This window comes from Ischnura elegans, chromosome 4 (genome assembly GCF_921293095.1).
Source record: "Ischnura elegans chromosome 4, ioIscEleg1.1, whole genome shotgun sequence".
Lineage (NCBI taxonomy): Eukaryota > Metazoa > Arthropoda > Insecta > Odonata > Coenagrionidae > Ischnura > Ischnura elegans.
This window is the reverse complement of record NC_060249.1, coordinates 51,388,106-51,413,819: the sequence shown is the minus strand read 5'-3', so window position 1 is coordinate 51,413,819 and position 25,714 is coordinate 51,388,106. Positions and strand designations below refer to the sequence as shown.

The window sequence follows — 25,714 nt, the reverse complement described above, 5'->3', positions numbered from 1 at the left end:
AGCATACAATTAATTGATCGTTAATTTCTGAAAAGCAAAGGCAGGAAGCCAAAAAAGTGTGATTGAAGAATTTCGAAATACATAAAAGGACCTTCGAACGATTACAAAGTAGTTCGATTATAACAATAAGATTCAGGAAACAATAGACGGCCGCGTACCGGAACCGACAAAGAAATACGAGTTCGAATGGGATGATGGAGGACAATGGTCACAGATGAAACATCCCACTCAAACTCATAATATAACACAGCAATCTATACTTCCCCCTCTAGGAGTTGATCCGTAACCACGGTTTACTTGCTCAGGCATTTCGATAACAGTTGGTCCACTTGAGTGTTCTCCTCGAGGCTCATTTGATTTCCGCTTGAGTTTTTCCTCAGCCGCATGCCTCCTATTTCTCTCCTCCTCCACCGTTTCCATCAAAACCAATTTCTCTTTCCTCCACTCCTCACCCTGCCTCTCCAAATTCCTAATCTTCTCCTCCATTTTCCTTCTCGAGCTGGCCTCCTCCAGGTTTCTGAGCCGCTCCCTCTCCTCCTTATCCATTTCCTCCCTCTTCACTTGGATATCCCGCCTCGACCTCTCCTCCGCTTCCTTCCTCAGCCTCTCCGCCTCCACCCTCACCTTCAACGAGTCCACCCTCGCCTCCTCCGCCTCCCTCCACAGCCTGCACCTCTCCTCCTCCAACTCCCTCTCCCTGCTCTCCTTCTCCGCCGCCCAGTTCCTCTTCTCCTCCTCCACGTGGTTCCTCCACCAGGCCTCCACCTCCTCCACACGCAGCCTCCACTTTCTCACCGTCTCCTCCTCCACCGCTCTTATTCCGCTCCCCTCCTCCTCCTCTAGCCTTCTCCTGGCCTCTTCCTCCCTCCTCTTTACCTCGACTTTCGCTCGCTCCAGGTATCCGGCCGCCTCCTCTTCCATCTTCTCCAGCCTTTCCTCCGTCACCTTGGTCGTCCTCTCCAGCTCCTCTTCCCTGTTCCTCACCTCATTCTCCCTCCTTCCGATCTCCTCCTCTTTCCTTCCCAAATCTCTCTGCCTCTTCTTCAGCTCCGTCTCCAGCCTCAAGAACTCTTCCTTCTTCCTCTCTTCCTCTTCTCTCAGTCCCTTCTCTTCCGCCTCTCTCCTCTCCTTCTCCAGCACCATGGCCGTCTCCTCTCTCCTCTTCAACTTCTCCTCCATTCGCTTTTCCTTCCTCTCCACCTCTTCTTCCATCCTCTTTATTTCCCTCTCTCTCCTATCTATCTCTTCCTCCCTTCTTTTCAACTCTTCCTTCCTTTTCTTGTTCGCTTTCGCCTCTTCCTCCTCGAGTCTCCTTTCCGCATTATTCCTCTTCTCTTCTTCCATCCTCTCCTTCTCCTCCTTCGCCCTTCTCTCCTCTTCCCTCTTCTCCTCTTCCTCTCTTTTCCTTCTCCTCTCCTGACGCTCTTTCTTCATTTTCTCATCCATCCTTCTTATCTCCTCTTCCCTCTCCTTCATCTCCTTCTCTCTTTCCTCTCTTTCTAGCCTCCTAGCCTCTCTGTTCATCAGCAGCTGTTGGTACTGCCTCTGTGCCTCCTCTGGATTTTTAGAGTGCAAGTGGTAAATGATTTGTGGCTGACCAGGAGGCTGTTCCACACTCGGCATCCTCGCTTCCTCCCTGAAAAAGTTTAAGAGGCAAATATGAGCGGTAAAAATCTATATGAAGATAAATTATGCTTTTCGAAACCCACTGGTTGCATGAGTAGGTACCAATGTTGAGCCTTGGCGATGTTTTTCTAGTTGGCTGCAGGCACGTAGCCAGGAATTTACTTCGGAAGTTCTTGGTTGCCTTTGCTGTTTTTTTTATAATTAAAGCGTAGGAATCGGAAAACCTCACACTTCATGAACTTAATGCTAAGCATTATGCTAGCTCAAGATATTTCGTTTGCAGATTGGCGAAAGTTAAAGTCATCGTTAGTTATTTACAGACATTAAGAAATGCGAAACTATGTGTATCGAAAAATGGATTGTCAGAGATTAAAAGCCCCTGAGCTAGTGGTCTTCTTAGAAGATGTATCGCTGGTAGTCGCCACAAGGGAAACAAAATTCGGTGGGGCAGAAGCCCCCTTGAAGTCCCTCACCTTGCTACGTGCCTGGCCGGCTAGAATACTAACAATAAGGTGCGCATGTGTAAATTAAAAATTCCCTGCAGATATTAAGCTACCGAAGGCCTATTCCGAATAGTATTTCCTTTTACATCACCCAAAGTCAGTACCTTCTGAAGAGCTGCACTAGTCCTCAACTCATATAATTATTAACCAATCGGGAGTTAAAAAAAACGATGCGGGACATGGATTACGTGTACTTGATATTAACTGGGGGTGAATAATGGATGTATTCACATATTATTTTTGAGTCATCAGCCAATGCACATATCAACAAGATCTTTCGTGCAACCATTACCAGCCTATATGAATAAAATATATTCTATAGTTCATACTGTGGTAATGTCACCATATTAACCCATCATAACCCAATTTTGCTTCTAAGCAACATCAAAGATGTATACGTTCTCTGCTCTATTTAGGAAATATTTAAATTAGTCATTACTTTGTTGTGTAAATTGTAGTGACGAATTGTTTAGCTCCAACGATAGTTACCATCAAGATCAATTTTGCGTTTTCATCCCTTAAGGCCAGTTTAAACGTTACATTAACACGTACGAGTTAGTGTCTAAATGTATGGACGCGAGAATGAACGTCAAAATTCAACGAGTAACCAATCAACAAGTACGACTGCAGGAACAGGAAATAGAACCTGTTCTAATTTGGTCTAGGCACATTTTCCGATCTGGTCCACCAAAATCGTTCCTGCTTATAGACATTAATTTGTACGAGTTAATGTATAGTGTAACCATGTATTTTGGTGATACAAGAGAGATATAATTTAAATATCTACTCGATATTGAAAAATTATGTAAAAAACTGACATTTTGTATTAAAATTTGATTCCATCGCTAATAATGAAAAAGTTATTACAATAATAAATCAACTGGTAAAGTAAAATTGTAAAAGGAAAAACTTTGGCCAGTTAATTTTTTTAGTAGCACAGCGAAGAAATTATCAGAAATTGACGAAATGATTTCTTCTCTTTAGTATTTAAGTGGGATCACCACGTGATACCAAATTTCTATCGGAATGATATAACAAGCAAATATCACTTTAGTCATAATTTTTTTTATCATTCCGACGTCTTAGTGATATCACCAAAGATTCATTTTTGACAAATAAATGAATGGATTTAGAATGATATCAAAAAGATATCACGAAGCTCATTCGATATGATGAAATCGAATGATGAAATGGAGAAATTAAAAAAAATTAAACAGTTCCGCACTCACCGTGGACTTTCCTCATCTTCACAATCCGAAGGATATGAGACAGTGTAGCCTTGGGCAACCCCTCCATCCATTCTGGAAATGGAAAACTTGAGTTAATTTTTTCTAGAAATTTGAATGATGTGAATAAGTCTTTGTGAGAAATCAGTCGGATAATTCCAATTGCATGTCCGATATCGACCCTCACGGTTGATTTTCCTCCAGAGGTGGGAATTTCGGTTAATTTTGTGGATTCGGTTCATGGAATTGGATTCGTGGCAATGACTCGGTTCTTTAAATCGTTCATAATGAACCATACGAATTTCGAATCCATGTGAATCTCGAATCCGTGTGCCTTGAATCCGCGAATCTGTCAATTTACTACATTTCAAATATTATGACGGGTAGCTATTCACAGTTATTTTTCATTTTAACCACATCTGTAATTATTTTTTCAGATTTGAAAACCTCTTCGGTCTGTATGAATATTATGGAACACAAAATTAGTAGTCCGCAATTATTTTTGTTGTAAAATGTAATTACTCTTAACGTGAATAACTCTTAAACGAAGTTAAATTCGACGGATTACAGATATTTGATACTGTTCCGTTGAATGCAACTATTTTATAAAAAATTCATGGTTATTAAAACATTTTAATTTGAAAATGAAGAATTCATTCTAATTCAATCTTAAAAACTCCCGTACCTCAAGACTTTTCACTGATATTGTCTGAATACTTATAGAACTGATTACTTTTCAACGAAATCAGCGTGTACTTTCTTTAATTACACTGAAATACCTACCGGACATATGTACGAGTCAAATCGATAGTAATTAAGGTAAAGAATTCATTTTCATAATCAACCTGTATTTCCATCGTAATCAAATGATAATAGGGTAGTTTCCTTCATCAAAGAAACCGAAAGGCATTGATTGCGATTTGTTACCCACAATTACTGTATTCATAATATACAAATTATTTCGTTTTAGAATTACCGGTTTAGACGAATGGCAATGGTCCATTTTTATCCTAATTTGAAAAGGGCCAGATTGGCGCCCATGCGATGCCACTCCACGTGACGTCACAGGGACCTAGTTTCTATAGGAGAAGATAGGAGTTATACATCGTCTGAGATTACCAATACATGCATGAGGCGCAGAGCTCAGGGAAACATGTCTTAATAATCACCTATTAAAACTGGCTAAGGTCGGAAAGTTTTCTTCGTTTGATAAGGTATTAATAAACCTTTTTTAAGCCAAGCGCTACCAGACAGCAAGGTACTCAGCTACCCTCTAGCATCCTGCGTCCTATCAGCGCTCAGAGCCTCGATCAAGGTCACCTCACAAGGCGGGAGGGGGAACCAGAAATACGTCACACGGAGAGATTTCCTTACCCGTCGCGTTTTCGCGCGCTTGAAAATTTTCACTTTTCATTTAATCGCGAAAAATAGATATCGTCATTCAAAAATCTAAAAGCGTGAAATACGTACTTCAGGAGTAATAATCTTCCGAAATAAGCAATAAAAAAATAATAGGAAACCACCCTATTCACCGCCTTTCGTAGGATCATCGCAGTCAAGCTGAATTCAAATCGTTCTTGTTGAACAATTTGGATTCGGCGGATTTGAATCTTCCATCATATCGTTCACTTTGAACGACTCGAGTGGAATTCGTAGATTAAATTCATTCGTTTCCTGCCATTGAGTCGTTCATTTTGAATGACCGACACAGCCGTATTTTTCACCCGATGAAAAAACCTCAATTAAGGTGACCATTAGGTATGTGACCACAAGGTATATGAGTGGGTTGGAAGCCCAGGGGTACAAGTGATTTCTTTCTTAACAGATTTAGGTAAATTTAATTGTTAGAATAAATACACAAAAACCTGGTTGCCAAGGTAAACGAATGAGTCTCTGTTCTCTGCTGACATCGAGTGGAAAATCTAACTACACTACACTACTACTATACACTACTAAGTATCTAATTTATATCGTTTGTTTTCTGTTCCTAATTGCTGTACCTAACTCTGCATAGGAAAGAGAAATCACTTATACACCTTGGCTTCCAACCCACTCATATGAGATAAGTGTTTTTCATAATATCCGACAGGGCACCCCATTATAAGGTACAAAATAGACTAAAAATGATATTGGCAAAGTTTCAACTCAACGTGATGACGTTAACACCTACCCCATTGTGGGTAAAGTTTCGATAAAAACGATCTTTACAAAAATATTGAAAATTTTCGCCACTAAATAAAAACCATATGTTTATGCAGAAAGCTAAATCTTAATAGTAGTTAAATTTTGTACGACATAAGGTTTTATGCTACTAAATGGGAAATTTTATTGAATTTAAGCTTTGCTCTATGCACATCTTTGATGAAACTGAAAAAACTGATAGATTTGGCAGAATTCACCATTTTCAGGTCAGTTCTTTGAGCATGTGTTGCACACCTCTAGATACCTGATAAAGTATTCTCTTCATATCTGAGAATATTCATTGATTTCGCTATTTATTTTAAGATAAAAATTGTTTAATTTTTCGCTAAAAATAGAATTTTTTTCATAACTTTACCCTCAACGAGGCAGGTGTCAAGGTTAGCTTGTTGAGTTGGAACTTTGTCAACATCATTTCTAGACAATTTGCCAACTTTTAGGGGAATCCCCCGAAAAGAAAATGGAAAACTGAAAAAAATGGCTGGGCTCCGCCTATCGTATTTTGATTGGTTTTCAGGAAATCACGTTGTGTCATGTAGTGCTCTCCCACCTTACCTCCCGGAAAAACTTGGGCCTGCCTCTTAGGCGCAATGATATTTGAAACTAACACTCCACCCAGCGTTGCTCGGGAAAGATAGTATCCAAAGAAGTGAGAAACTTGGAATTTGGATTTCATGGTCACATGGCAGGATTTTTAGGCACGCTGAACGGAAAACAATTGAGTAATTGGTTTCCGTATGATGGGCACGGGATCAGCTAATGCCCCACAATATTGATCGCTGTGTCCGTATGCGTGAAGACCAAAAACGTCTTGTGAACTCATACTACAACAAAAAAGTTTGCAGCGAGAGAATTTATAAATAAGAGTAGTATTATTTGAGTTAGTTTGCCGTGTAAGCGAGTGAAGATGTGTACCTACCTGGCAGGATATCCAATCATAGAAGTTTGATGACGTAACACGACAAATGGGAATGTGAAAACGACGCAAGCGACGCATCGGACGCAACTGAAAGTAGTACTATGGCTTTCTGGAGCTTAAGTTGCACCTATATACTAACTTTGATTGCTATCTGTACAGCCGTATGGAAATGCATAGCGGACAGACAAACAGATGTCCTCTTTTATATATACTAGCAGGCCACCCAGGGTTGCTCGGGAAGAAGAGTATTCAAAGAATATATCTCCTTAGTACTTGGAATCCATCGTCATATTGACGTCTCAATGGAACAGTATGAAAGAACGCAAGAAGAAACATGATTTGTTGGAATGTACGCCCAATAGTACAGCAATGTTATTCGTGGGCCATTTACCTATGAACGGTGAAGTTGCGAATAAAGGCAATATTGGAACTGAAAGTCCTGTAATCGGCCTGCACCTCGAATACATTGTACACACAAAGATATTCAAACATGGCAAAGTGAATGGGGAAGTTATCGGAAGGTGGGAGAGTAAGCAGAGGGTAGGGTGCTAGGTGGCGCTGAGCGCACTTGCAGGGTTCGACAATGAGAAAAGGAGGCAAAGGATGCATCGGACGAAACTGAAAGTAGCGCTACGGAGTTTGCGACCATAAAATGCGCCTATGTACTAAATTTGGTCGCAAACCATGCAGCCTTATGGAAATAAATAGCGGAAAGACATACACACTTTTATAAATATATATCAAGTCCCAATCAAGCCGCATTTTTATCCTCGGATTTCTGGCTTTTTTCCACCTACCACAGCACCGTTGTCCTCGTCCTTTTTCCATTATATGTTCCTATCCCTTTCTTTATTTCTCGACGAATTTGTTTGAATATACATACATGTACACTATCTGACCCGGTATAAATTATTTCTAGTGAATATTTTGGAAGTCAAATCAAAAATAACTCACTTATTCTCAGTGTGTAGGGATGTGATAAATGACTGAAACAGGAAAGGTGCGCTGTGAACGATGACGATGGGTAAAAATAACAAATCACCAAGCATTCATTTTTTGAATGCATTGTACTTTTATTACCTTAATGAATAAATTTCAAATGACATCTCTTTAAAAAAATTGTGACAATTAAAAAAAGAAAAATTATCGGTCCCTTAGTACAATGGATTGTGCGATATTTTTAGTGAGTTCATCTTTGACCAACTCAAACAAACTGGATGGTTTACCCACGCGAGGGTATGCTACGTATAAAACTATCCGCGTAAAAAACACGTTGTATCCAAATATAAGCCGCAAACAGACATCGTTTGGCCTTGAGACTACTTGACTGTTATTGCGAATGCCAATCTGATTTGAAAATGAAGCTCTTTGAAGTTTATTGGTACATCTACCGGAACAATAGGGATTCGTGGTAGTGATACATGTTCTCCTTAGAACTTCCGATTGAAAATGTTTGACAACGTTTTTCATAAATTTTTAAATGACTAAACGCGTGCCATTACACAGCCGTGGTGGGTTCAAATTACGAAGAATATTTAAATGGAGATCCAAACCTTGTTGTAAACGGTGCGATGGCAAAACAAATAAATTCAAAAACTCAGGTGGATAATTTAAAGCTTCACTGTTATCGAAAACTGTATCGATGGAAGAGATATCAAACTACATAAACAATAATGACAGTCGTCAAGGAGACAGTAAGCCAAAAACGCTAAAATTTCAGCTTTTTGTGGATTTTTTCTAAACTCACCGTAAATCAAATGGAAAACGAAATTCGATTGCAAGAATAAGAATGTGCATTTATTCTTCTTTCCAATGGTATGTGTTTCAACTTAATGCGACCATTATCACTAATTTAAATATGTAAAAGAAAAAAGGCCTGCAGGCATTAAAAACGAGCTTTACATGTATTTCTTACGGAAATGACTCAGGGCCCATTCCAGGGCCTCATGGGCCCTCAAGAAAAATGAAAAATAGTTAACAACATATTCTCAGTCCTACTGAACATACACACGAAATTTCACAGGAATCGGTCCTTCCGTTTCGGAGGAGTTTGTCCACAAAAAAACCTTGACACGAGAATTTTATGTATGAATGGTTTGGGATACAAGTGATTTCTTTTAAAATTAGGCAAATAAAACAAATAGCCCGGTAAAAACAGACATTGACCCTTGCATATATTGCCAACAAGCTGGAAATTTTGCATGAACCTCAAGGATACCACTCTAATGAAATCCTGAAAAGTCCCCATCGATCCCGTGTGTGCAAAAAAATTTATTCAATGTCAAAGTTCACAAAAATGAGTTTTTTGCATTTTTTGGCCAAACGGTTGGTTTTATGATAAAAATTGCTGAAACCAAAATTGTAGATCAGAAAATTATCTAAATAATTGTCATTTCTTTTTTTTCTCGAAGATTTACCGTTTCTGAGAAAAAGCCATTCGAAAGTAGGCTGGAGCTGTATTCTCCGTAATATGCATAACTATATTGTAGCGCTCTCCGAACATTATTGGACGCGTAACTAGCATATTAGTTACGAGCTCTCGCCTGTCTATTTTTTGGGCTAATTTGACCGGGCTAAAACGAGATGAATTAGACATTTTTTACAGTGCATTTGATTTTCTACTCGATGACAGCACAGAACTGAGACTCACCCGTATCCTTTGGTAACCAATTTTTGTGTATTTCTTTTAACAATTAACTTTACCTAACTCTGTTGAGCGAAAAAAAACACTTGTACCCCTTGGCTTCCAAACCACTTATAATAGATCTTCAAATAAATTCAGAAGTGAGGAAAGAAAGGAATAGGAAGGTATAATGATCGAGGTGTAGGTTCACAAATATAAATGATCCTCATAATATACTGCGGCATACCGAATTCCAAGTTCATTAAGTTAATTAAGTAGGCTTTACTAACTCACCTGATTAAATTTCTATCTTATTCGTCCCAGTGAAGTCCAATGAGTCGCAGAGACGTTCTCAGTCACAATCTCACTGAACAAACGTCGATTGACGCCTCCTCGCGTCCTCTCTATCTCTCTGCTATCGTTATCTTTCCGAGAAGTCGTACTGCCGCAGTGAATCATTGCCGAGAAAATTTTTCATGCGGGAAGAATTCAGTTTTCAAATATCGTGAGATTTGAGATAGCGTGAGATTTGGCTCGACCCTCTATCTTCAATCTCACGTGGGGTTGTTCAAAGTGCGTATTTTCAGAGTAAATACGTTAGTCTATGCTTCATTGCGTTGGATTTATTTGAAAAAAAATTGATAATGATTTGTTATCCCATTATAACCCAATGTTGCTCCTAAGTTACGTAAAAAATGTAACAATTTTCAGCTCTATTCAGTAAAGATTTAAACTATGTGCTATTTTTTGCTGTAAAGTTAAATGGCGAAATATGTAGCTGCCACAATAGTTACGATCGAGTAGAAAAAATTCGTATTTTTAAAATGAGAATTCTTCATGTTTTATTTCTCCCAGAAGCAGCTATGGATCTATAATAGTTAAGACTATTATTTAAGATTACTAAGAATCGCAATCTAGAATCACTGTTCACACATCACAAAAAAATTACGTGACATTTGCCAGGACACCCTCCCCCTCTCTCCGAGGTGAGAATGAGTGAGGATCGGTTCGACCCTCTTCCTCCCCCTAGACGCCTCACGTAATTAATAATAAATACACCCTTAGTAAGTGGAGGATTGAGTGGTGGATAAATCAAGAGAGATAGTTAACCTAACGGATAGTTTTCTCCCGAACCATCAAGACAATCCTATATTCCCGTAAAAAGCACCATCCAACTCATTCATTATTATTACAGTATTCTACCGATTAAGGTAGGCTTCCATGGAGTACTAAAGAAGTGATCTGGGAGCCTCCCTTTCCTTCCAACGCTACCTTCTTCAATTCACTGTAAGGCCTACTCCCTTTCAATCTATCTAAAAATCCTATTCTTTTCCTTCCCCTCCCTAGTTTCCCGAATATTCTACCCTCTAGCACCATTTTCAACATCCCCTCCCCGCTAAGTATTCGCTCCATCCATACATTCTGTCTCCTCCGTACCCCATCTAAAAGCTGCCTCTCCTCGCCAACAATATCCAGCACTTCGTCGTTCCTTTTCCTCTCCGTCCATTTCACCCTCTCCATTCTTCTCCATACCCACATCTCGAATGCCTCCAATCTTCTCTCGTCTTCTTTCCTCAGTGTCCACGTTTCCGCACCGTAGAGAGCTACACTCCAGATCAAACTCTTCACTAACCTTTTCTTTAAACTTTTGCATAACGATCCTCTCAGAAGCTCCTTCCTGTTCATGAACGCCTCCTTCGCTAATGCAATTCTCTTCCTAATGTCCATACTACTGTATCCGTTTTCCTCTAACACACTGCCTAAATAGTTGAACTGCTCAACCTGCTAAGTTTTTCACCACCCACTTTTATCTTAAGTCTCACATTCCTCGCTCGTGATGCTTTACAAAACCGCATAACCTTCGTTTTCTTGTTATTAATCCTCATCCCATACACCTCGCAACGCTCATATAACGCATCCACTCATTCATTATAAGAGAAAATTATTTAAAACAATTTGGGTCCCATCAGCATAGTAAGAGAATGTCAAGGTAGTACTGAACAATATTTTGTATATTATTTGGTGATGCAAGCGAAATGATAATCCTTATTTCGCTGTACTGGTACAAATTAGGCATACAAATATAATTTAAATTGCTGTATCTTTGTGCATAATAAAAAGAGAACTTTTGAGCGAGTATCAACAACTATATGATTACGCAATATCACCCATTTAGAGATAAATTGTTTCAGACAATTATAACCGCACATTTTTGTCCAACCTAAATTATCTTAAAAAGTCCAGAGCATTAAATAAAATAGAAGTAAAAAGTAGTAAAAAGTATAAAATAAAATGTCAAAAATGTGGGATACACAAAAGAAACCGTTTTCACGATAACCGTAAAGTGCATCCAAATAAAATGTTTTTGTTGCCATGGCTCAGTAACTAAGGAGTTTCGACCCCATGTTTATGGAAAAACAATGATGACATTCAACCAGGTTAACACAGTCGTATAGGCCGACGTTTCGAAAGACGACTTGTCTCTCATTTCCAATGCGTGTGTTACTCAATGTAAGTCCAATTTCACACCAATAAAAATAATAAAAAAATAATAATAATCTATTTATAGAAATGAAAGTCCGATTTCAGTGTGAAATTGGACTTTCATTGAGTAAGACACGCCTTGAAAATGAGAGACAAGTCTTCTTTCGAAACGTAGGCCAATACGACTGAGTTAACCTGGTTGAAAACCCGAAAAGAGTTCATCTATATAATTCACCAGGAGAAATAAATATCGCTTACAAGGCCATAGCCAGGGGGAGGATCTAGGGGGATTGATCCCCCCCCGAAATGAAAAAAATTAAATAGATACTTTATGCTCGCTTGGTGCTCACACGACGATATTATGTAGCGGCGCAGGGACATCTAGTAGTCCAATGCGACTTAAGTCAATAATTATCTAAGCGAATTTGTAGGTGCAGTGTATGTAGTTATAGTGCAGTGTGTGAAATAATAGTGCTGTGAATTAGTAGAGAGGTGGGTGACTTATGAGCCTCCTGAGGGACCGTAGAATTGACATCGACACCGAGGAGTTAATTCATTTGGCCGCTGCAAAAAAAGCTAGAAGGCTAATTTCAATTTTATTATAATATTTTGATATTTTACTTTAAGGGTTTATAATAAATATGTATATTTAACCAACCGTATACGCTATTTTATTTATCTTATAAAAATAATTTTATGTTTCTCTACTATTCTATAAACCCTTCCACCCCCGCTCCACCACCACCCCTCCCCCCGAAAATATTTTCTGGCTACGGCCTTGATCGCTTACGATTAAAATTGTCTACCCTATCACCTCCTGAAATACTGCAGATTCTTCATGAAACAATCTGAAGAGGAAACCAACGAAATCAGTCTTTTGTGGTGGCTGAATGTGGTTCGGCTGATTGTGAGAGGACCATAACGCCACTGAAGCCGTTCGCGCTAAAGAAACAAGAACATCTTCCTTGCGCGCATGTGTTAGCCCCTTCGCAGCGAAAACCATAAGTCCCTCAAAATCTATTTATAGCACGCACATGCTGTGGAATGCCTGACGTCCTCGCGCGTGCCAACTTGGGGAATAGGCTTGAAGGCGGTCGGCTACTGCTGTCAGTTGGCTTGCATCTTCGGAGTTTGACGGACGTTCTGATGTTTCAACCCATTTACACGTGTTTAAAAGACTGTGGAAAAGTGGTTTTTAAATGACCTAGTGAAATATCTAAACTGTGAGTCTGATTGTCGATGGTTTTTGGATATACAGAAGTGTAGAAGTGAAAGGAATGCTTAAATATACTGCTCAAAAGAGGACATTGACGTATTGACCAATGTAAGTGCGTTGAAGCCGAACATATTTTACTCAGTCATGTCTGGTGTGCTCGATCGACTATAACTTATAGTTTTCATTGTCAATATGCTTGGACAAAGGTGGTAAACTTGAATCAGGCGTACCACCACTATCAAATCTTTGTGACTGAAAAGACAATTGCCTCGGCGAAGGAACGCGACTTTTGCGATGCTTAATTAAATCAATATCTTCTACTTTTTCTCTTAGAGTGATTCGTGATTTCGCTATAATTTGAAAATTTTCGGCATAATCGAAAAGTTTTAGCATAATCATATTTAACAGCAAAAATTTGAACATTATCATACACTGCCAAGCAACTATTTATCAACCACATATTCCATGTATGTACCAGTCAATTGAGAAAATAAGTTAGGAATATCCTAGCAAGCAGAACACCAATTACAATTAAACGTTTTATCATCCCACAGGCCATCAATATGATTTAACCCAACTATCATATTAGCCCTGGTAACATTTTTCTGTGACTTTCAAAGTGAGACTAAATGTTAATCTTGACGTCTTCCGATACATTTTCCTGCGATTATTCATAGGACGACGATAACGAAGCAATTTCCTTTTCCTCATCGCCATCTTCCTGTTCCTCGGTCTTAAGCCACGGTGGTAAACACGCTTTTTCCTCGAAATACACGCCATTTGGCTCGGTTAATTTTAGCCTACTCAAAGGCATCATATTTAATTTTCAACTCATTGATCACAGATATCACTGGTACTCGCCATGTGACTACTATTCTACCAGCAATAACGCTTTGTGGCCCACGAAAAGATACTCTGTCTAGTAATCTTTTTATCATACTCAATAAATGATACTGAATATCATAACTTATAGGCTTAGACTGCTTAAGCAATTGACATTGGATATATTTAAGAGTGACACGGAGAACACTATATTAGAGCCCCACTATATTTCCAGGTCCGATAGAAGCGATATATTAAGAAAGATATTTAGCCGAACGGATAGATATGGGAATTTTTCCCCCGAACAACAATGGATTTAATAAATACTAAGCATGCTTCGTTAGAGCATTTCCTCTTTATTTGCGAATGGCTGGTGTCCTAACACCCCCCCAACACGCTTGCGAGATAGCATGACATGAAGTACACCAAATTATTAAAAAAAGATGACACTATGTAAATCAACACCTAGAGTTGCCAAAACACAAAATTACCAACATCTGGGCTGAAAACATATTTTAAATTCTATATATCAAATTTAAAAAAACAATAAAACTACCTTAACCAATATTTTTATCCACATAAATATAATATTTTTGTTTATGTCACAAACCTTTTTATTTGCCTTTCCGCCAAGAACAGCACCGGTCTACCGCTTCCACAGCCAGACGCTTACTGAGGCAGCGTGCAGGGTTGTGTGTTTATGATCATACTCAGCGGATATAACAGTTGATTCTACGAACTCCTCTCTCGTCATCGACATGCTTGGTTTAATCTCACACCCAAACTCTCGACTCAGCGCGAAGATAACGTCTGCGGAAGATAAAGAAGACTAGGAATTGAGTCTGCCGGCATTCGCAGAGTAAGATCGTGGCGGTCACAACTCGCTGAGACTTCCTAGGACTCCGGTGCGACAGGATTTTCGGCAGGTACGTTAGAAAAACCAAGGATATTCCGGAAAGAACGAACATTTCCGCGGTCACGCTTTGATCGCTGCGTTTTTCTAGGGTTTTCTACCGCATCAGTTTGCTTGTGGAATACACAGTTTCGACCACTTTTCATGATGAAGCTCTCGCTGTTCATTCGTGTTTTTTTTCGGGTATTCACGAAGGTTTCCGCGGTGGCTGTTTGATCGCAGCAGTTTTCTAGGGTTTTCTTCCGCGTCATTTGGCTTTTTAACAACAGTTTCGACCACTTTTCTTGGTTGAAGATTGAGCGAATCATTATCGTTGTTGGTATTTTTTTCGGCTGTGCACGTAGGTTTACGCGGTGATTGATTGCAGCAGTTTTCTAGGGTTTTCTTCCACGTCATTTGGCTTTTTAACAGCAGTTTCGACCACTTCTCTTGGTTGAAGAATGCACGGGACATTGTAGCTCTTGGTGTTATTTTCGAATGTGCACGAAGGTTTCCGTGGTGATGGTTTGATCGCTGCATTTTTCTAGGGTTTTTCTCCGCGTCATTTGGCTTGTGGACTACAGTTTCAACCACTTTTCTAGGTTGAAGATGTCGTGATTCATTGTAGCTTTTGGTGTTTTTCGGGTGTTCGCCAAGGTTTCCGCGGCGATAGATTGATAGCTGCATTTTTTCTAGGGTTTTTCTCCGCATCATTTGGCTTGTGGACTACTGTTTCGACCACTTTTCTTAGTTGAAGATGTCGCGTGTCATTGTTGCTGTTGGTGTTGGTTTGTGTGGAGGTGATCGAAACTGTTGGTTATGTTCTTTTGGTAGTGCCCAGCGTTCTTATTCGCTTTGTCTCCCAAAGTTTCGTGGCCATAGCTGGTCTCTTTCAAAAGTTAATATATTTAATTTTCAACAGACGCATCAGCTGATATATCACAAAAGTTATCGCACTAAAACTGTTCATTGGATTTTTACCGAAGCTGTGACAGGTTTTTCATGCATGGTTGTATATTTGTCATTTAAATTTGTGAGCAACTAGTGACGCCCATCGACAACTAAATTTCATGGTCTTGTTCCAATGTAATCGGAGGACTTCTTTAAAATTCAAAAGGAAGCTGTACGATTCGTTTCGTGGGCGTTGCTGGCCACTTTCAAAAGTCACCAGCACAAGGCCACGAAACGTCGGGCGTCCAACCGAATAAGTACGCAGGGCACTACCGAAAAAACGTCACCAACAGTTTCGACCACCTTCGACCTGAAGATGCTGGCAGGATAGCCATCGAAACTGTTGCCACACGTTGTTAAACTCGGATGAAAACCCGAGAAAAGGTACTTCGGAAAGTTAAGAATCTCCGCCGGTCATAGAAAAATGTTATGAGCAAGGAATTAATGTTTTACTAGTGACTGTTTCTATTGTTCTTTTTCGGGCTGCCGACCGGGTCAGGCTCTCCGACTCTGCCGATGCCACGTTTCAATGTTATACTCACGAATATTACAAAAGAGGATCCTCAAGTCGGCCTCTAAATATGTTACCACTCACCGCGCATTTAAGTAGGTTTACAAAAGTCACCACTCGCGTCGCTGACGGACAAATTGCTCCTAGTTTCACGGGGAAATAAGGTATAATTGGGGTGTTGATCGAAATGTATATAAATACACCAAAGTATGAAGTTCGCCATGAAAAAATATTCGACTTAGCCGGGATTCGAACCCGGATCTCCCGATTGCCGCTCAGGTGTGTTAGCCAGTTACACCACCAAGCCATTTTCTCAGTTCGAACTTCACACCCGACCGGGAATAGGGAGATCCGGGTTCGATTCCCGGCTAAGCCAAATATTTTTTCATGGCGAACTTCATCCTTCGGTATATTTAACTTTGAACCCGTGCGCGTGACTGCGTACAAAGTCACTTCTTTCTGCAGTGCTTTTAAATGTATATACGTGACATGGGCGTACCCGGATAGGGATGGAGGGGGGAGGCTGCCCCCCCCCCCCAGAAGCAAAAATCGCAAATGTCTTTAAGGAAAAATATTTTTTAGAGCAAATAATTAAAAATAATAATATAGAGCTGTTACAGTTTCCTTAACATTTTGATTTCATTCACTTTTTCCATACTTAAATCTTACCTACAACTTGAACAACCAAGGCTTGCCCCCCCTCTAGTTTAGATCCTGGGTACGCCCTTGATACGTGGTGATGAGATCTATCAAATTCATAACCTTCCAGTGCTATTTATCGCAATTAAAAACATAATAATGCAAAATGTTTGGATAAAGTGATCGCTTTGCACTCATCAGCGCATCGCTGACATTTTCGAAACCCCATTAAAATGCGACCGATGTGGCAACAGAAATCAGCCTTTAATGGGATTCGAATTAATTACTCTTCAATAACATTGAAGAGTTATTAATTTATCGAATTATTATTTATCGTTATTCCTCGTCATTAAAAACATTCTGCTGCAACAAACTGGGAAAAAAAGAGGATCGCATTGACTTAACCACCGCGCCGCGGACACTTTTGAAAACCGATTAAAATGCGACCTAGGTGGCAACAGAAATCAGCCTTTTATGGGATGGAATTTGGCCTCCTCTATGCAGTCCCCTTGAGTATACTTTTCCATTTTCCTCGGGGCTGATAGGTGCTCCGGTGACGGACTTATTTTCTGACGTGGGTGGGCTAGGCCGGTTGTGATTGGAAGAGGAAGGTAAGCATTTGCTCGCCATGTTTAAAATGGTTTCCCAAGCTTTGCTCAGGATTATGCCTTCGTCTCTGTCAACGTTGTGGATGGCTGAAATGAATCACTGAGGCCTTCTCAATGATTTTAACCAGAGTCAATTGGAATGGCATAGCCGTTTTGGCTGGTCCCATCTCATGGCGTGGGCGAAGTCAGTGGACTGCTCCGCGACAGCTGACTTCGCTGGTTGGGATTGCCGGAAATGACGTCGGCGTCCCTTGTTCACGTTTCAATGGTCCCGCTCATTTCTCCAATACGTAGGTAGATCGTTAGTTCTCTCCTAGGAGTTTGCCAAGTGGAGGCCCAATTCCATCCCATACAAGGCTGATTTCTGTTGCCACTTCGGTCGCATTTTTATCGGTTTTCAAGTGTCCGCGGCGCGGCGATGAGTGCAATGCGATCCTCTTTTTTTCCCAGATTGTTGCGGCAGAATGGCGAAGAATAACATTGAAGAGTTATAAATTCGATAAATCACATCATCATGCACATCAATTTCGGTTAAAACCCCTAGTTACACTGTCTGTACCCCCCTTCTGCTTACATGACCAAGCCACATAATTCTCCTAATCCTTCTCACGGCCACAGTATCTGGTCTTATCTACAGGTACCCGAGCTTTCTGTTTCTCAGTATACTCTATACCCCTTCTTCAAATGCCGCTCTATTGTAAAATATATATTTATTTTATACTGACCAGAGTAGTGAAAAACAATGTACGATATCAAAAATGGATTATTTGTGCGTACATTTACGCAGAAATTAATAAATGTATTCATTAATGTATGCAGAATTAATATTTCTTTTGGTAATCAGTAGCTGTTGAAGCGTTTGAAATAGGGATGGACGGATCCAGGATGTTTTTCGGATCCGGATTCGGATCGGATCCTTGATTTTCGGAGCCTGATCTTTCGGATCGGGTGTTTTCGGATCCTAATGCATTTTCAAATTCCTCCTATTAAACGAAGTAATTATTCAGTTTATTCTGGGTACGTACAATAGAAGGAATGCTTTTTAGATTTTCATACACATTTTAATATTTTTATAAATTAAAAATCATTTTTATAGGCTTTCAAGTTGTTTGTTTTTAACATCTTCACATGCTCAGGACCTAAACTGTTACGCTTAGGTTTGGAAATGAAAATAAGAAAAATCTTCGGATAAACCACTGACCAGTGGCGTAGGACAAGAATCGTATGCGACGGCACATTTGAAGAGAGAATTGGAACTCTTTACACCCTTATTCATTCACTGAAGCTATTATGTAAAATTTCGGATCCAGATCCGATGTCTTCCGCGAATTTGGATCCGATGTATCCGATGAGGGGCAATATCCGCGGATATTTGGATCCGAGGTATCCGATCCGGCCATCCCTAGTTTGAAATCAACTGGTTAATCCCATAGTTTTGCTGTAAGCATGTTGCGTAGAAGGGAGTTTTAAGGGCGCACGGCTTGTGCCTTAATGAACTATTGTATTTTTGGTATTTTGTGAGCGCGTCTGATTACTTCAATGGGAATTAGGAGCACCCACCGGCTTTATACCCCAAGGTACTTTACCGACCTTGACATACCCCGGTCGACGCCACTCCGCGGCCCGTGCGAAATGCACAAAAAAGAAAAACGGACGCCAAAAACATGTCGCTTACATACAAACGTCACAAATGCCCCATGACCTTTTCATTTTTTTCTAAAACAATAAAAAACTTCTATGAATTTTTAAAATTTAATAGGCAGAAAGAAAATTCTTTTCTCAATTCAACAGAGAAATTTTCATGTAAATCAGAGTCCTACTTCGCGAGATATTGAAGGATAAATATAACAAATTTTGAAGCGCGCACAAAAACTGCCGCCATTCGAATGGAGATCATTTCAAACGCATATTTATACTCTGATGTGATAAAATGTTTTATCATAGTTCTTTATTTATAGGATGGATGATCAAGCTCCTGAGGAATATAAAGTATCGTATCCATCAGATCCCGAGGATGAGGAGAGTCCTCGGTGAGTATTCAACAGTATCATAGGAAATCCATTGAGCGTCACCATTCGTTTTCTCGGCTTTGAAAAGACATGCATCTGACTTGGCATTCATTTAAGTTTCCGGAATATATATCAAATAATTAGCGTTAGAGTTTTTACGCGTCCATAAAAAAGGCCATCACTAAATCATTCATTAGATATTCCATTATGATTTCATAATTTCCAACAAGTTCCATCTTTGTTACTTTATCTTATTCTGAAATAAATACCTATTTATGACAGCTCACAAGCCGGCTCTTGTTTTTTTAGGATGTAGTTTTCACAAACCGTCACTTTCTTTCCTAAATGTGATTGGTCTTCAAGGAACCTACAGAAACTCGAGAAAAGAAGCGTCAGGGATGCTAGTAATAGCGAAACCTGTTGAAAATCCCTTGGCAGCAGCTCGCACGTTAATATGTACAAATTCACACAATTCAGCCGTTATCTAACGGAAACGTATCATCATCATCACTAAGAAATCCAAATTTCCAAAGGCATAAAATATAAGTACTTCAAGTAATTAAACAAAGCCAGGTCATCAATGAAGTTTTTCACTATTTTTAGGAATTGGTAAGTTTGATAACCTAGTGATGAGGTTAATATGTAGTATATTAACGCTGTATGCAAAAGCCTATCAGGCTTAACTTTAAATAAATTTGTTATACCTATGTCATCCACTATACTTTCCACTCAAGTTGGTTACAACTCAACAGGGATATTTTAGCACCAAGTTCTTCACAAGTATGAGACGGAATTACGATCGTTTGAAAATGGCGAGGCGTGAAATGTAGCCAGTTTGGACGTTTCCGGCACTTTGAGTTAAATATATTTGCGTAAATTGAAATAAAAATACGTGTCCTGTTCTGTAATGATTAATATAGAGTTGGGTTATAGATCTGGGAATCAAATGCAAAAATTTTTACCACCGCTACGATATTTTCTTGCATCTTCATCAGGGCTATGAATAATGGTCACGATAAATTAATTCATGAAGGTATGAACGATTTACAAAACCGGCAATAATAAAATAAAAATTATAAAAAGAATTCAATTGAACATAGATGAGAAAAGAAGAGAAAAGAATTTTAATGTACCATATTTGCATATTGTTTATTGATTTTGTTTAACTAGTATAGTAAAATGTCAGGATTAACATCAATTTGGATGTGTTAAATAACAAATTTTTTTCCTGCGAATGTCAATGTCTGATATTTTATTGTAATTATTTTTATTTGTAGGGAAATGAATAATTTCTTCAAATTATATTTTTTTAATTATATTAGTAATCTAAAATTTCACCCTTATCCAAATCAAAGGTTATTTTCCACACAATTAAATTTCATCCGCCCGCACGAGTTTAAACCTATTCCGTTCTACCTTCTTGTGATACCCCAGCACCTGTCCAAAATTTCCGTGTAAAGGGTGGTGGAAAATTGTTTCGCTAACTTTAAATACTGGATAGTTCATTCAAGTTGGAACCAAATATACCTATGATGGTTAGGACGAAAACGTACCATTTTTAAACTACAGAGACAGAAGAGGCAAGCGCTCCGATTGGCCGCGACTTTGCCCTGTTGGCGGATGCTCTGGTTAAAGGCAAATAAAGGCAAAGCAACGTTTGTGTGCTGATTAATTTCCCTAGCGTCGTTCGAAGTCATGAATAGGGTAGTTTCCTTCATCAAAGAAAACGAAAGGCATTGATTACAATTCGTTACCAACCATTAGTGTACTCATAATATACAAATTATTTGGTTTAGAAATCCCAGTTTACACGAATGCTAATGGTAAACTTTAACATCATTTGAAAAAGCCAGATTGGCGAACATGCGATGCCACTCCACGTGACGTCACAGGGGTCTAGAGCGATACTATGCGAGTTGTCAAGAGTTTTACATCGTCTGAGATTAGCAATGCATGCACGAGGCACAGAGCTAAGGGAAACATCTTAATAATCACCTTTTACAATTGCCTATGGTCGGAAAGTTTCCTTCTTTTGATAGGGTATTAATATTCCTTATTTAAGGCAAGCGCTACCTGCTGGCAGGGTACTCTGCTACCTGCTAGCATCCTGCATCGTAGCGGCGCTCATAGTCTCACACGGCGGCAGCCGCAACCAGAATGACGTCACGCGGGTTTTTCCCAGCATTCATACTTAACCGTCGCGTTTTCGCGCGCTTGAAAATTTAACTTTTCATTTAATCTAGAAAAATAGATATCGTCATTTAAAAATCTAAAAGCGTGAAATACGTTATCTAGGAGTAATAATCTTCCGATTTAGGCAATAAAAAATTAATAGAAAACCACCCTATTTTAGCATAAGCTGCTACCTGCTAGCAGCCTGCATCGTATCGGCGCTCATAGTCTCACACCAAGGTTACCTCACACAGCGGCAGCTGGAACTAGGATGACGTCACTCTGGCTTTTCCCAGAATTCATACTTAACTGTCGCGTTTTCGCGCGCTTGAAAATTTTCACAAGCATTTAATCGCGAAAAATAGATACCGTCATTTAAAAATCTAAAAGCTTGAAATACATACTTCAGGAGTAACAATCCTTCGATTTAGGCAATAAAAAAATAGGAAACTACCCTATTGACCGGAACACACGGAAACAGGGCAAACTCGCAGTCAATCGGAGTGCTTTGATCAAAGTTTCAGTAGTATACAAATAGTGCGTTTTAGACGTGAACATCATCAGTAATTTAGGTTCTTACTGACATCAGTCATCCAGGGTTACGGAAATTGTAACGGCATCGGCTGAAGTCAAGTGATGTACTCGGGCTACGAATTACTTAACCAAAAGAGTCGCCATAAAAATTTAACCAAAAGAAAGTATAAGTAGAAGTCAAATGTGAGTGTAGTTTTGCACCTAGGCACATTGCAAACGTCAAAAATAATTTTTCAGAGGTATTTACAATATTGAACTTGACAAGTTTCATCACTGCTTCGAACCTTTGCACACTGAACTGTTGGCAACACTTATGACTAATATTCACAATCTAAACGGTTAATACTAAATAAAAATATTTAATAAACAAAAGATATGTAAGACGCACGTAAAATCCGGGAATTTGAATATATTTGCGGAATTTCTGCGAATTCGGTTTAGTGGTTTTTGTTTTACAATGTTTTTACCAGAGATTCCCGGCCGCCGTGCTAGTTTCGGGCAGTTTTTCGCAAATGTCTTTCTAACATTATGATGAAATTATACTTTTTATCATTTTAAATTATCCTAATTTTACCGTAAAATATCTCAAAAACAGCACAAGGGAATCTCTTTTTCTTTGGATCGTTTAAAGTGCGTCTTTCATAGAATATTTGACCAATGCTTCGTCAAATTATTGTTACTTTTACCTAGGCGATCTAGCTACCTTAAAATTTCTAAATACAATTTTTCTCCACCCTGTATGAAGGTTCTTATTTCCTAATTTGCACCCTAAAAACGCCTTCATAATAGATTAAACAGGGGTCAGTAGATATAATATAATATATTGTAGAACATGCCTAGTGTCTGTATTTGATTTTGGATGGCCAAGGTCGCTAACATTTTTACAGTAAATTCATATATTTTCATCTACTAACCTTCCATGCATAATTATGAAGCAATCCAAAATAATTCTTTAATATTGGAAATATATTCCACCTAATGTGACTGGGAGCTGCAGGCAGGCTGAAAACATATTACTCGCCACAGCACCAGTTTACGTGTTGAAACTTTTTCAGGGAGGAAGCGAGGATGCCGAGTGTGGATCAGCCTCCTGGTCAGCCACAAATCATTTACCACTTGCACTCTAAAAATCCGGAGGAGGCACAGAGGCAGTACCAACAGCTGCTGATGAACAGAGAGGCTAGGAGGCTAGAAAGAGAGGAAAGAGAGAAGGAGATGAAGGAGAGGGAAGAGGAAGCAAAGAGGATGGATGAGAAAATGAAGAAAGAGCGGCAGGAGAGGAGAAGGAGAAGAGAGGAAGAGGAGAAGAGGGAAGCGGAGAAGAGGGCGAAAGAGGAGAATGAGAAGATGGAAGAAGAGAAGAGGAATAAGGCGGAAAGGAGACTCAAGGAGGAAGAGGCGAAAGCGAACAAGAAAAAGAAGGAAGAGATTGAGAGAAGGAAGGAAGAGATAGATAAAAGAGAGAGGGAGATAAAGAGGAGGGAAGAGGAGTTGGAGAAGAAGGAAAAGCAGACGGAGAAGAGGCTAAAGGAAAAGGAGGAAGAGAGGAGGTTGAAGATGGAGAGGGAGTGGAAGGAGAAGGAAGAGAAGAGACTAAAAGAAGCGAAGGAAGAGGAGGAAAGGAGGGAGAAGGAGTATCGGAGGAAGAAGGAGGATTTGAAGAAGAGGGAAGAGAAAATGCGAGATGAAGGAATGGCGGAGATAGAAAAGGTCAAAGATGAACTGGAGGAGGAGAGAACGAAGCTGGAGAGCGAAAAGGAACAAATGAGCAGGGAAAAGGCGCAGATGAAGCAAAAGGTGAGGCAGGAGATCGAGGATGGATTGAGGAAGGAACGGTTGGGAGTGGAGGAGGAGGTGAGGAGGAAGGTCGAGGAGGAGTTGGATGGGAAGTGGAGGCGGAGGTTGGAGGAAGCGGAATCGAAGTGGAGGGCGGAGAAGGAGGAGATGAGAAGAGAATTCGAGGAGGAAAGAGAGGAGTTACAGCGGACGGCGAAGGAAAGGGAAATGCAGAAGGAGAGGGAGAGACAGTCGGAGGGAGAGAGGATGAGATTGGAAGCGGAGGAGAGGCTGAAGAGGAAAGTGGAAGAGGCAAGGACGAAGGAGAGGAGGGAGTGGGAGTGGAAGATGGAGACGGAGAAGGGAAATTGGCGCGAACAGGAAAGAGAAAATTTGAAGAAAGTGCGAGATGAATCGGATAGAAGGTATAAGGAGGAATGCCGAAAGTTCTCCGCAGAACGTCTCAGGAATGATGAATTGGAGCGTCAACTATCGGCAAAAGCGTCTATGATTACGTCGTTAAATCTAAGGAATAATGAGCTGGAGCAGGAATTAGATCAAAGTCGCCGAAGTAGGAGGAGTAATCAATGTATTTTGCTCCGCCTCCGAAGTTGCGTCGTGCAGACCCTTCTCGGAGTCGTGTTTTTCTTCACACCATTGCCAAGGTGGGTGTTTGATTATTTGGAATAGGCTGCCACATTTTCGTTTACTCTCTTCCGTGATACGTAAGGACATTGTGCCAATCGTTGTCGGGATTGTTAACACTGGATCTCCGTCGGAAGATGGTGCTTCGTGTGTGAGGATTTTTTCCAACCTTCCATCTCCTGAAGAAATCTGCAATGTTTTCCAACTGTTGGTGCGCATCCCGTCATTCGTGAAACAAACGCTGTATTTCTTTAAGTAAAGTGGAAGAAATAATATAATGGACAGCAAAAAAATATGTATGAATAAGGGCTCATCGTTTTGTTCCAGAAAAAATTGTTTTCCTTCCGACTGTTTTTATAATCTTATGACAGCAGTATTCCAGGTTCCCGTAAAGTAAAAGGGAGACAATAAATACCAAAGGTGATTTTTGCGGCGCCAAGTTATTACTCCGACAAAGCAATGGCATCAAATATCTACAAAGGAATATACCAATTTAGTGAAGAGAACTCGGGGAAAGTTAATTCAATGATTATAAATTTCCGTCGTTGCTACCATGGTTGGATTTTTAAATTTTTGAGCGCAAACTCAAAAAAGAACCGACGAGCATTAAACAGCGATTGTGAAAAATAAAATTTCTGTGTTTCCTTCTCCTATCTAATATTCAAGTTTGCCCCAATGATCATTATTATTCTTCCATTCTCTCAATACTGCTCGGCCAACTGAGCAAGTATTTGGTAAGGTATAAACATAACACGATTAATGATGACTGCCGAGTTCCGGGTTCTCCAGCAGCGTCTGTCGTTTATAGTTGACTACTGTTTCGAAAGCCATCCTGATTTCGTCTTCAGGTCGAAGGTGAGAAATGTTTTAGTCACGTCCTGGTCGCGCCGAAAGCGCGATTTAAAGCTGTACCGGTGAGCATTGTAAACCAGCCAGTTTACAATGAACAATGAAAAATGGCGCACGTGGTAGGTGTATTGTTTTTTTATTTGTGAAATAGAAACTTACAACTAAAATATTTTAATACAGAAATATTGACTTTTCTGTAGTCATAACATTGATATAACATTATTGATGTCATTAAATTACAAATAAATATTTTTTTGTTTATTTTTTATTATTTTTAAATATTATTATTTTTTTAATATTTTCTTATTTTTTTGCAATTTCTTTCTCTTTTTTGTGTATTTTTTTTAAATTAATCTTTGCTACATAGTGTGAATTAGCAAAAGATTTTTATTATATTTAATATTATTTTAGTCCTTTTATTTTTTTTAACTTACAAGCAAACATTTATCATTGGAATCGAGTTCATGAAAAAATAAAACCTAAGATTAGATGGAGGTTAAGACATTATTT

General features: G+C 39.5%; 2 protein-coding genes across 4 annotated transcripts; one reads left to right on the top strand and one right to left on the bottom strand.

The window, feature by feature from the left end:
• On the bottom strand, window positions 1-14,327 carry LOC124157443 (vicilin-like seed storage protein At2g18540). Of its 2 annotated transcripts, none has more exons than XM_046532144.1 (3): window positions 14,229-14,327; window positions 3,359-3,430; window positions 1-1,636 (listed from the first exon to the last, which is right to left on the bottom strand). In XM_046532144.1, the coding sequence occupies exons 2-3, from the start codon at window positions 3,427-3,429 to the stop codon at window positions 235-237; spliced, it is 1,473 nt and encodes a 490-aa protein (XP_046388100.1). In that variant the 5' UTR covers window position 3,430; window positions 14,229-14,327; the 3' UTR covers window positions 1-234. The 2 variants fall into 2 exon arrangements, with proteins under 2 accessions (XP_046388100.1, XP_046388101.1); XM_046532145.1 differs by lacking the exon at window positions 14,229-14,327 and adding an exon at window positions 9,391-9,497.
• Window positions 12,712-24,988, top strand: LOC124157442 (trichohyalin-like). Of its 2 annotated transcripts, none has more exons than XM_046532142.1 (3): window positions 12,712-12,904; window positions 19,178-19,249; window positions 22,990-24,988. In XM_046532142.1, coding segments are annotated over exons 1-3 (1,485 nt in total). In that variant the 5' UTR covers window positions 12,712-12,902; the 3' UTR covers window positions 24,401-24,988. The 2 variants fall into 2 exon arrangements, with proteins under 2 accessions (XP_046388098.1, XP_046388099.1); XM_046532143.1 differs by lacking the exon at window positions 12,712-12,904 and adding an exon at window positions 14,443-14,544.
• Window positions 24,989-25,714: the final 726 nt, after the last annotated feature.

Bases quoted from the DNA above. Each gene is read 5' to 3' on its own strand.
- LOC124157443 (XM_046532144.1), bottom strand. From the start codon at position 3,429: ATGGATGGAGGGGTTGCCCAAGGCTACACTGTCTCATATCCTTCGGAT. The intron at 1,637-3,358 runs GTGAGTGCGGAA...AAACTTTTTCAG, and splicing joins GAAGATGAGGAAAGTCCACG to GGAGGAAGCGAGGATGCCGA.
- LOC124157442 (XM_046532142.1), top strand. The intron at 19,250-22,989 runs GTGAGTATTCAA...AAACTTTTTCAG, and splicing joins GAGGATGAGGAGAGTCCTCG to GGAGGAAGCGAGGATGCCGA.